Source organism: Acipenser ruthenus, chromosome 3, assembly GCF_902713425.1.
Source record: "Acipenser ruthenus chromosome 3, fAciRut3.2 maternal haplotype, whole genome shotgun sequence".
NCBI lineage: Eukaryota > Metazoa > Chordata > Actinopteri > Acipenseriformes > Acipenseridae > Acipenser > Acipenser ruthenus.
In genome coordinates this window covers 58,994,242-59,007,034 of record NC_081191.1, presented here as the reverse complement: position 1 = coordinate 59,007,034, position 12,793 = coordinate 58,994,242, and the positions used below count along the sequence as shown (strand labels likewise).

Genomic DNA, 12,793 nt, shown 5'->3' with positions numbered 1-12,793 from the left:
TTCTGTTCTGAATGCCCCTTTATCTAATCTCCGTTTGTGACCCCCTGGTCCTTGTTTCTTTTTTCAGGTCGAAAGTCCCCTGGGTCGACATTGTCAATACCTTTTAGTATTTTGAATGTTTGAATCAGATCACAGCGTAGTCTTCTTTGTTCAAGACTGAATAGATTCAATTCTTTTAGCCCGTCTGTATACGATATGCCTTTTAAACCCGGGATACTTCTGGTTGCTCTTCTTTGCATTCTTTCTAGAGCAGCAATATCCTTTTTGTAACAAAGTGACCAGAACTGAACACAATATTCTAGATGAGGTCTTACTAATGCATTGTAAAGTTTTAACATTACTTCCCTTGATTTAAATTCAACACTTTTCACAATATATCTGAGCATCTTGCTGGCCTTTTTTATAGCTTCCCCACATTATCTAGATGAAGACATTTCTGAGTCAACATAAACTCCTAGGTCTTTTTCATAGTTCCCTTCTTCAATTTTAGTATCTCCCATATGATATTTATAATGCACATTTTTATTGCCTGCATGCAATACTTTACACTTTTCTCTATTAAATGTCATTTGCCATGTGTCTGCCCAGTTCTGAATGCTGTCTAGATCATTTTGAATGACCTTTGCTGCTGCAACAGTGTTTGCCACTCCTCCTATTTTTGTGTCGTCTGCAAATTTAACAAGTTTGCTTACTATACCAGAATCTAAATCATTAGTGTAGATTAGGAATAGCAGAGGACCTAATACTGATCCCTGTGGTACACCACTGGTTACCTCGCTCCATTTTGAGGTTTCTCCTCTAATCAGTACTTTCTGTTTTCTACATGTTCACCACTCCCTAATCCATGTGCATGAATTTCCTTGAATCCCTACTGCGTTCAGTTTGAGAATTAATCTTTTATGCTGGACTTTGTCAAAAGCTTTCTGGAAATCTAAATAAACCATGTCGTATGCTTTGCAGTTATCCATTGTCGATGTTGCATCCTCAAAAAAATCAAGCAGGTTAGTTAGATACAATCTCCCTTTCCTAAAACGGTTAAAGGTTAATTACCGGTAAGTATGTACGTGTTCACTCAGGGTCGATTTATATAAACTGCAGCGTAAGGTATCAATAATGGTACTGCATAAAAAACTAGTAGCACATTAAGAGTTTTGGGTAGCAAAATGCTGCCAAATATATGTTAACTTCGAGCCTTGAAAATATCTATATATACAGTCTAACCTCATTATAACGAACCCGCTGGGACCTGGAGAAATGTTTGTTATATCAAGTTGTTAACTATAATAGAGTTTGGCAATTTGCTGTATCAGAAAGATGAAGAAACGCCCAAATTGAATTGAACATCTTTATACAGTATACAGTAGTTATTTCAAGACAACTTCACATTGATCAACATTTAAACTGTATATTTAAAAGAAAACAGTAAAGAAATGGGGGAAAAAATTACACTTACACGCTGAATACATATCCAGCGTAGATTGCTTCATATTTTTCTTAATGCACGCTGTTTCAGTCTTGTTACCACCTCACGCCTGTTGCCATGGTTGCAGTTTGTGTGAAGATGGCAATGGTTGCATACGTCACACATGATTCACACTACAATAGGTTATCTATAGGTGTGTTTACACTAGCACGTGTATTCCGAAACGAACGAACAAGAGGGCGTATTCCGGAATATTTTAGTAGTGTAAATGTTACCGAATGAGTTCCGGAATCCGTCCTCATCTCTTCACAAAAGTTGAGTGGACAAGGGGGCGGATTTCAATATACTCTGTGAGTGTAAATGCGCTCAGGAAATATTCACAGTGCTGCCTTCCCATAATTCATAAACACAAACCAGAAAATATTTTCAACTTCCAAGTAAGTACCATCTAAATAAAGTACAACTTTTTTTTTTTTTTAAATGCATTTGTTTTTACATTTTTCGATGTGTAGACTGAGGGTCCGTGTAATGCTTATCAGTTCAATTTTTAGAACTTTCTGAAATTAAAAAAATTAAAATATAGTTCGTTTTTCCAGTTTTTTCATTTTGGTGTAACTTAAAACATACTTGCTATTTGTGTAATGAAAGGGTCATAATCATCCTGTACCATAAGGGCAGGGGTATTTATTATATAGCACTTTTGACAGACCTGTAGTAAACGAGAAACAATTAAAATAAACCAACAAAAAGCTTTTATTTATCTGTTATTTATTGTTGTTGTTGTTGTTACACTTGCTCTGAAGGTACAGATGAACCAGCTTTATATCACAATTGCCGTGCAGGTGTGATTTATGATATAAGCGGGTCATGATATTAACCAGTTTTCACATTTGCTTATGACAACATTACGAGTGCAAGAAAAAAAGAAAGAAAACTAATGGTGAATTAAAGAGCAGTGTTTTAATACTGTACATTTAGTCATTCTTTACATTTAAACAAATGCATATAGTTTACTACAGGACAAATACGTTTTGTATCATTAACTGGAACAAAACTGTGTCATTATCTAAAAAAAAAGGCATGAGCTAGCAATTAGGCGATTCTTGTTTTTTTTTAACTGAACCTTATCCTGTTAAGACCGCCCATAAAGCATTTGACAGGATGCAGAAAATGTCCGTTTATCAGCCCTTGTGATTATTGATTGTTACTTGCGTTGGAAATTAATTATATCCTGTGATTACTTAGTAAAGCCCGACCACGCATGACGAGTGGTTTTTGAAAATTTGTGGGTATGACATTAAGCAGGGTAATATAAAACGGCTTAATCTGTATATTCAAATGATGTTGTCATTACAGCATAGCGTCCGCACTTCTTTAGTTTACAAAGTACACATGCTCAGACTGTTGTCCTGAGAGATGCACCCCCTGCTGTTTCATAGAAGTGTAAACGCACCGTTCTGGAACAGATTGTTCCAGAATCCTATCAGAAGGTAAGGCAAGTGTAAACACACCTTATTAATCAGCCTTATCTTCGAATTAGTCTACCAAGGCCTTTGTTTTCACTGAGAGCATAACACATTCACACTGGAGAAAGTTCAGTGTCAGTCACTACCGACATCACTGTATCCGGGTAGATTTTGTAAAAGTGATCATTCTAATAGGGCTAATTTCCACTGTAAAAACACTACCTCAGTGGCCTAAGGGGCCAGTAGTTAAACAATCTAAATGTAGAGCCCTGCCAGATGCCCTGTCTAGGATCTCTGTGCCACAGGATGGGAGTAATAATGTATGTGGGGGAATGAATGATGTGGTTTCTATGCCTTTTGATGACGATGTACTATGGCAAGCCCAGCCCGATGACCATGAAGTACAGGCTGTGTGATTAGAGATACAGGAAACTGTAAAACCTAATCCAACACTTATTCACTGTGTGCTCAAACAAGATATGGTTTACAGGAAAATACCCTTAAATGGGTAGGACCTTTTCGTATCGGATTTGTACACCTGAAGCTTTGAGATGAGACATTCTAAAATTATATTATGATAACAGAGGACATCAGGTAGAATGAAAGCGTTACAATTTTCATGGGGAGCGGTGGGGTGTTGGAATATACTTTGTAGTCTCAGCCCTATACCTACGTCCGACCCTGGACCATTAATTAATTCCGTAACACCTGTCTTCAAAGCAAGAATGGGGGAAGGTGCAATCAATTTATTTTACCTGGTGCTGGCTGTGGTGCTGGGATGGTTTCGGCATGGGAAAGGATCATAAATATGTTTGCCATCGTAAATATGTTTTTAGTGTTATTTACATGTATTTTTAAATAAGATTTAATACAAGCAGAAATGTTCTTTTTTCTACATTTTATAACACTATAACAATTTTAAACAATACAGCCTCTATATATTACTAGCCTCATTGTCAATCAAAACAATCTTTTTGGCATGAGCGCTTGAAGACCGATGACTGTAACAGATACATTGACCACCTTCAAAGGGTCTTGTTCTGGAATGGGATTTGCGCTGCAGAAAAAGATGGGACCCAGAGAAATATGTTTGAAAACCAAACTTTTAAAAAGGAAATTGTGAATATGTTTTAGCCTCCCACCCATTATTCATTGCTGTATGACTTTTTTTTTTAGCGCCGTTATACGTTGACATGAGACCTTTTGTAACTAATTTAAAAAGAAAGTATTGGTTTTGCACTTCAAGCTACACTGCATGATAACTGTGATATACTTTGCTGTGCCTCCCAGTACTGCAGGATTTGCCTGGTGCAGGGAAAGTTTTCCACTGAACCCACTGCTTACTACAGAAAAGTGAAACCTTTTTTATTTATTTTTTTGGTGATAACATAGAGAAGTCCAGATCAGCTTATAGTGATAATTCATTGTATAGTTTTATGTTAAAGGTACTGTATACACGCTAGCCCTTTTTAAAATAAATTTCACTACCATTGTCACTAATCCCATTATAGTTTTTATATTGTATTTCTATATGTTCAGTTCTGATGACAGCCACTGAATTATAATGCAGTTTGAAAGACACCTTTTCATTTTACTGCACCTTGGCTAGCTATTAATGTTTCATATTTTTACTATCCAACAATGTGGCTGAGTAGTATCAGCTGGTCATTAGTTGTTTGACAAAGAGCTGATTGTCTCTTCTATTTCTTGTCCTGCAGGGGGCCCCTTTCAGCCAGGGTTTGGTTTTGCCTCGTTCGGTGGGATAGCACGTCTGACCTGGCTGGTAGACCTGTTTGGAGAGTTGACTCTCACAGCAGCTGAAATGGAGGAACAGGAAGAGAGCAAATATATGAAATTAACAGCACGGTTTCTAACCAAGGAAAAGAGGTGGGTGTTGTGCAGTAGTATTCAATATCTGGTCATTTTGGTTTAATAAAACAAATACTGTTAAGAACAAATCATTTGATGTGAACATCATTATTTCCTGTAATATGTCTGCCATGTTGTCTAAAAGTTTATAACAGAATGGCGTACATGTCTTAGATCAATGAGATGCAAATTATATATACCTCATTCACTAAACCTTCTTAAAGATAAAAATAAGGCGCGCATTTACACCGTCTCAACGCACGTCTTATTTCTACGAGCAAGGTGGCATTCACTCAGATGAATGCTCCTTATAAGGCATGCGCTATGGAATTCATTAGCATACCATAGCGCACACCTTATCTTTAATTAAAACTTAATGACACATATCGTATGTCAATTAAATACTCTACAGCTATGGCCAAAGGTTGCGCATCACCTAGAGTTTTAGGATTGAAACATAATGAAAACTGAACATAATGTAGGTATTTTATTTATCATGTAATCAAAGAAACTACACAATTATATCGCAAACATGTACCGGAAGCCATAATAGTAATACAGTATTTCATGCTGGATTTTGAAATTTCAATTTGTCTGTTTTTCGTTATGTACCAGGTTCTGCCGAGTCAACGCCCAGGGAGCGTAAAGTTGTTTAAGGCAAAAGTGTGGGGGGTAAGGTTAGGGTCGAAATTACAGGCATTATTAACATTAGGTAGGTAGATTACATTTACAATTAGGCATGCTTAAAATTCAAAGGTAGAGCACAGCTCACAGTGTGCAGTGCAAAAGCAAATCATGAAAAAACACAGTTGTAGGTAAAAAAAAACACTAGAATAAACGTTGCTACATTTAAAAATTATATAAACACGTCATATTTGCGGTCCACTAAAATACAGGGCTTTACATAATCTCTAAGTAAGAAATTGCAGTGTCCAGAGTGAAAACACAACACGAAATAATAAAGTAACGTAGCATCCAAAGTAGCATTATAGCATTCAGATGTTCACTTAAAAAAAAAAAAAAAAAGCCTTAGTTCCAAGCTCTTGCAGTGTCTAAAAAAATAATAATTATAATCCAAAATATGGATTGTAGCGTAACAGGAAAGCGCAATCAAGCAGACTACAGAGTCTGTATCCTCTAATCCGTTCAAAACGGGGCATTGATTTGGCAGAATCCAGTATATGGGGAAAACTACAAAGTGGTATGTAATCCAATATGTTAACATATTATTCGGCATATTTCATTTGACTTTATGAAGCAAAATTAGCTAAATCTGTAGGGTGATGCAAAACCTTTTGCCATTGTTATAACTGACACGTTTCCGTGTTCATGAAACTGGAAGCTTGAGTTGCAGGGTATTTTTACTTCTGCCATCTGTGTTTGTGACTCACTCTGGCGGAAATGAAAAGTAAAAGCTCTTGCAGTGTACCAAAGTGTTCATACACTAGACAGAAGCAGCCATTGGATTCCACAACTTCCCAAGCAACCTTGAGCTGCGGAACAAGTGGCTGCAGGCAATTAAGACGAGGGCACGGATTTTCAAATGAGACGAGTAAGCACCTGTCTGCACTCAGCACTTCATCCCCTATGATGTGTTTACTTTACCAACCGGGCGAACACTTCTCAAGAAAGAGACCGTGCCCTGCCGGTTTAAGTGGAACTATTGGGAAGAAAGATGGCCAAGTAGGGAATCTCCTTTTGACAGGGCAAGTGTTCGACTTGGTGTGAGCCATGTTCGTTGCTGAAACAGACCCGCAAGAAACCGACAACACAGAACCCACTGCAAGCACGATGGAGTATGACTACATGAGCAGGCCACCTCCTGGGAAGTACAAATTCTGTGTTGTACTATATAACATTTAGTACACTAACACTTTGTAATTCTACATATACAATGACTGTGTATTATGTGCATTACGAAATTTTGTTATTTTATCTATGATCAGAGTAACTAATGTGCTGCATAGAATGTGATAAATATAGCATATATGATTAACTTTAAAGCAAGGTGTATGTCATATTTGCCCTGGACACTGCACACTACACTGGAGAAGATAAAGGAGTTGGAAGCCCAAGTTTACAAATTATCTTTCGTTCAGCCACAAATGAATCATTTCTGTGCATCAGATGAAGACTTCCGCTACTACACACGCTTCTCATATGAACAGGTGTGTGTGTGTGTTTGTTTTTTTTTTTTTTTTTTTTTTTTAATTTAGTAGTCGCCAAATTTTGTTTATCATTTTCTCCCAATTTAGAATAGCCAATTATTTTTAGGCTCAGCTCACCGCTACCACCCCCACGGGAGCGGTGAAGACGAACACACACTGTCCTCTGAAGCGTGTGCCATCAGCCGACTACTTTTTTTTCACACTGCAGACCCACCATGCAGCCACCTCAGAGCTACAGCATCGGAGGACAACGCAGCTCTGGGCAGCTTACAGGCAAGCCTGTATGCACCCGTTCCGACTACAGGGGTCGCTTGTGCGCCGTGAGCCCAGGACACCCTGCCACCCCCCACCAGTCAAAACGCTGCCTTTCTGTGTTAGCAAGGAGTGCCACCATGATGAGAGATAAACTTCTGCTGAAAGGCAGCTTCTTATAAGAAGGATCTCAGCTCATAACACTTGCTTTCCACGGGTGCTACTAAGCACGCGATTTAAGGTGCACCTTATGGTTAGCACGGTGTAGTAAATACCACGCCCATACCATTCTCCCCATTAGTGCTTTGTTTCCACAGCATTGCAATACATTACAATGCATCAGGCATATTCAGAAGATGCTAATCAATCTAACAATTTATTTTTAAGGTGTGGTGAGTGAGGCCCCAAGTTTCATAATATTTTAGAAGCCTCACTGTATGTAAACCATGCAAATTTCACCACCAAAACCTGCCATGCATGGAAGGCATACAGCAGACTTTCTAATGCTAAGCCAAATCTTGCTCTCTCATAGTTATGGACAGAAAAAAGTGCCAACTTTTGGCAATAGGCCAAGACCTACAGATCACTTTGCAGCTAAATGCTAAGGAGCTGCCAATCTGGGCAGTTAACTGTCTAAAGGCATCTCCACTGGCTAGCTACACCCCTGTGCAGTTGCTTCAAGGTGTTTAGCTCCTTCTGAAGGCCTTCTGTTGAGGTGATCACACAGGATAAACAGATTATGTACATTGGCTGAGCAGAAGACATTGAGTTGAGATTCTGTCAGTTTGAAACAAGTTGACCCCCCCAAATTAACAATATTGAAAGCCTTACAGTATGTAGTTTGGTTCTTCTCTTTGTTTTCACCAAATTGTTTTCATGGTTTCTTGTAGGCCGCTGACCTGGATTGAAGAAAGAGCCCCGGGATTAGGCCGTGTGAAAAACATTAACTTCCGATTTGATTCTGGCACCCTTGACCACATTCCCAGTGCTCCAAAGGAACCGGTGGGTATCTTCATGCAGGACCTCAACTGGTTTGGTGAGAAACTTCTGGGACAGGTCCTCTCAGAACAGCTTCAGGCGGAACGAAGGCGTATCCTCCACTGTCTGGAATTGGCTGACAAGATCAAGGAGCTGTGCCAGAAGCCTGCCCAGAACAACCTCTAGAGAGCAGAAAGTCTGTTTCAACAAGAGGCACACAAGCTACCTGTGTTGCCAATACCTAGTGCAGACACACTTGCTCTTGTCTTGACTGCACTAAGATGTAATTGCAAAATGCCTGGTTCTCCATATATGCCATTAATCACAGATAAAGCATTATTTACTTGCCTTTTAATTTTCTTTTTTGGCGGTGTGTGAGTTTTTTTTGCAGAAGACACATGTGAGTCAGTGTGTCACATTGCAGATCAAAAGGATGTGCAGAAGATCTGGATTCGACTTTGCTTATAAAATAAATATTAGCATATACACAGACTTGCTGTAAGTTGGTGTGATTTTAACAACTCTCAAAACAACAGCGCCCCACCTTCTTATGGCCCAGCATAAACATAAACCTCACATGCTTGATGTGTAAAAAAGACTGCAGCTTCATAGCCTGTTTAAGGGTGCATGCTCTCTGGGGTTGAGAAGTAATATGTGATTAAACTTGTGACCACAAATGAAGACTAGGTTTTATATACTATACATTTTCAGCATGTTCCGGTGGGGAAAATATTCCAATTGAAATCTAAAGATGATGCCAGATCATACCAATGAAGATGTTTGATCTAGGCTACTATCTCACAATCACATTTTGCTGTAGGTCATTTGTTTTTTTATTGTTTTTTAATACATGGGTTATCCATATTTGTTCATGTAAAATGTTGATTTATTTTTTTCCCCCTGGCAAGTCTGTGGGATCTTCTATTTTGTAATATATAATATATATTGCTAAGAAGTATTGGGACAAAGGGTACAGTATGATATTAATAGTATACATGTCATTTCACAATGACAGAGGAGTGATGCACTATATTGTTAGTTGAAATAGATCCAAAAAGGACAAGAAGTAAATTGTACAAATTATAGAATAATGTACCCTTTTTAATTGGTCTTCTTGGCAGAGATCAGTACTGTAGTATATTTATCTTCTGCTATATATAATGTTGTGCATTGTGTCTCAGGAACTGCATACAGCTCATTGCTCTGATCTTAGGTAAACTGTTTTTTTTTTTTTTTTTGATAGCATAAAAGGGAACATGTGTTTCAATGATAAGCAACCAACCTAATTAAATATTGGGCTGTCAGACTGGGTCAAGGGACAGTAATTTAGCTTTACATTGGCACTCGCTTAAAATAGATCAAGTGCACTACTCCGGTGTTCTTGCTAAAATTGCTGAACATAACTTGCCACCTTGAATATTGCAGTCATCTATTATGCTTTATACTGGGAAGCCTTCTAAACAGTGTCTTCATATCTCTTACTGCATTACTCTGACCAAGCTGAAATTAAAAGGCTGGCATTCGAGTAAACACATGATGGACCTGTTGCAGAGAGTACTTGCTTAAGGGAGTCGAAAACTTGGTTGTGTTCAATAAATGCCAATTGCATTAACCTTTTCCAGAGGAGGAACTATGCTATCCTTTTTCTAAGTTACATTCTAGTCTGTCTTTGAAAAGCTTCTAAAAAGCATACCTTCAGCAACCTGTTATTAAAAGCAACTATTAACAAACATTTGTTTTACAATAGGAGTCTTTTATGCAAAGTTTTCCATCTCCAATTTTCTTATTTTAAAATAATCTAGAATGGTTATTCACTGTGACAAAGCATATCATCTTTATTGAGGTTGTAAGACAAGAGGTAGCAATGTAACAATACAAAGATGTTAACAGTTTACCAGTTCACAATTTACAGTAAAACACCCAGTATGGTAGTGTAATGACCAATCTGACTGAATTAATAAAAGTATCAAAAGGTAATACATTGTATTGCGAAGCCTCAACATTCGCAAAGTTTTAAATGTTAATAAGGTTATCAACAGAACTCCAATACCTTCTAGCCTGACTGTGAGTTACTGAATTTTGTCAGATAGAAAAGAAAAAAAAATACTGAGGTTGTTTTGATCGCATATGGGCATTTTGAAAAATCCTTGCTATTTTTAGGCGTCCTCCTAGGTGGTTGATGCAATCCAGGGTGATTTCCCCAGTGCTTTAAATGCTCAAAAAATCAATCTGCACTTATCCCGACAGGGTATAGATTGATCAAATCAATCATTCTTTCAAATGTATTGTTTGTCTATATCCATTGTTTTGCTTTCAATCAAATATTACATTCAAGTAAACATTCAGTACAGCCTGTTTCCTGGGATGCGGATGTCAAGAACATGCTCCTGGTGTTCCTAATATTGAATCGCTGGCTTTGTGTAGGATGTGAATTCACTTGAGTGTGTTGCAGAGCCTCCTGAGATCCCTCCAGTCTTGTCCATCCCTGTCTCCAGAGGAATCTCCACAGGACAGCAAGTCCAATCAACTTTTGTACCCATGAAAAACCACTGGAAGAAGCCCTTTAACCACATAATTTATGACAACAGGAGCAATTATTTAGAAGTTATTAAAAAAGTTCAAGCCTTTTAGATAATTTTGTGAGTGTTATTATGTCATTACTTGAAAGGCTGCCTATTCCATATTAATGTATAGTTATAGTTAGGGGTCTACTTAAATCGCGATACATTGACGTATTTTTCACGGGGATGTTTCGTAATAAAATTAGGATTTTGCTGACCTGTTTAAACATTAAATAAACCTAAGTAGACAGTATTTCAGAACACTTTTATTATTTTATTATTATTTGTTTATTTTAGCAGACATCTATATCCAAGGCGACTTACAGAGACTAGGGTGTGTGAACTATGCATCAGCTGCCGAGTCACTTACAACTACGTCTCACCCGAAAGATGGAGCACAAGGAGGTTAAGTGACTTGCTCAGGGTCACACAATGAGTCAGTGGCTGAGGTGAGATTTGAACCAGGGACCTTCTGGTTACAAGCCATTTTTTAACCACTGGACCACACAGCCTCCTACTATAAAGCCTAAAAATAGTGGTACTTGCTTCCTTACTAAAAGTGCTGTCATTTGTTAAAGGCGAATATGCAGCATCCCCCTGCAGTTGACTTGACCATACATTGAGACTGCATGTCTGCATCCACTGAATTGGTTGGAAGTTAAGGCAAAGCTTTGCCAAGTTATACAGATGTGGAAATCGATTAGAAATAGCCCAAAAACTCGGTTACACAAGGGCATCTGGCATACTTTAATAAAGGCAATGTATGCAGCACGTTCGTTGTTATGTTATTTGTCCCATCCAATAATTTATTTTATTTGTACCGAGTCAAAACAAAGGAAACTCGGGTCTAAAATTCCAACTGCTAAAATGTAAGCAGCAGGTGGAAGCGAGGTGGCTGTGCTGGATCGTTTTAGTACTGATTTAACTTGCAGACAGGAATACTTTTTCTCTGCGGTGATTTTCCAGTTTGGTTTCTGAAAGCTGTTTATTTTACTTTCTGTTTAGCACCCTCTGAAGTAGCCTTTTGTTTAATGTGTGATTCTGTAGCTAAATAGCGATCGATCGTATTTTCTCCAAAGACACATTAAGATATGGAAAACAATTACCTCAGTCTGCATGTATAGATATTTCTTTGGGAAATATCTTGAAACGATCATCAGCCGAAATATACTTTGCTTTCTGTGTCATCCATTTCTACTCTTTTACCTCCAATGCTGAAAACTAGATTTTAGCAACCTAAATCAAAACAATGCAGCACCAACTTTGTCCCACCCCCTACTGCACAGTACAGGTCACATAAAAAGCAGTAAAGACGTACTGATAGGCTGATTAAAACTTTGTCATTTGAATAGTAAACAAGAACGTTAACCGCTTTGGAGAATTTTTTTTGTAAATGTTATTTGTGGACGTTTTTTGTTTGTTTTATTTTTTTCTTAAGTGCAATGCGCACAGGACGGCGAAGGAATCAAAAAAGGCTATCTAGAAGTAAGGCAAGTAGTTTGCGTCGCTTGCGTTGTGCAGTAGTTCATTTAAACAAGGTTTATTTTTTTCCCTTCTGTACTTGTTTGTATGCATTGGCCCTTAAGAGGTGAATTTCGCGGTGACCCCTCAATTTCACGATTTCTGCGAAATCGCGCTTTAGGTAGACCCCTAGTTATAGTATTATGATTCCCACAACATAGACAGTGCCTATAGTAAGTATTCACCCCCCTTGGATGTTTTCACAGTTTGTTGTGTTACAACCTGAAATATTGATGCATTTAAATTGGATTTTTTTTCCTTTGATTTACACAACCTACTAAACACTTTCAATGTGTGAAAAAAAATCAATTAAAAATAGAAACCTGAACAGTCTTCATTAGATAAGTATTCACCCCCTTTGCTACGACACTCCTAAAGAAGACTACGTGGTGATCTGATTCAAGCATTCAAAATTCTATATGGTATTACCAATGTCGACCCAGGGGACTTTTTCAACCTGAAAAAAGAAACAAGGACCAGGGGTCACAAATGGAGATTAGGTAAAGGGGCATGCAGAACAGAAAATAGGAGGCACTTTTTTACACAGATAATTGT

At 38.0% G+C, this 12,793-nt stretch overlaps 1 protein-coding gene across 4 annotated transcripts in view; it reads left to right on the top strand.

Moving 5' to 3' along the window:
* blvra (biliverdin reductase A) overlaps positions 1 to 9,888 on the top strand; it is a 49,165-nt gene extending 39,277 nt beyond the window's left edge. For all 4 annotated transcript variants that reach the window (XM_059014461.1, XM_034058605.3, XM_034058604.3 and 1 more), the window contains 2 exons: positions 4,608 to 4,776; positions 8,069 to 9,888. In XM_059014461.1, the coding sequence (XP_058870444.1) occupies positions 4,608 to 4,776; positions 8,069 to 8,342 (443 nt within the window). In that variant the 3' untranslated portion in view covers positions 8,343 to 9,888. The remainder of the gene's footprint in view (positions 1 to 4,607; positions 4,777 to 8,068) is intronic.
* The last annotated feature ends 2,905 nt before the right edge of the window (positions 9,889 to 12,793 follow it).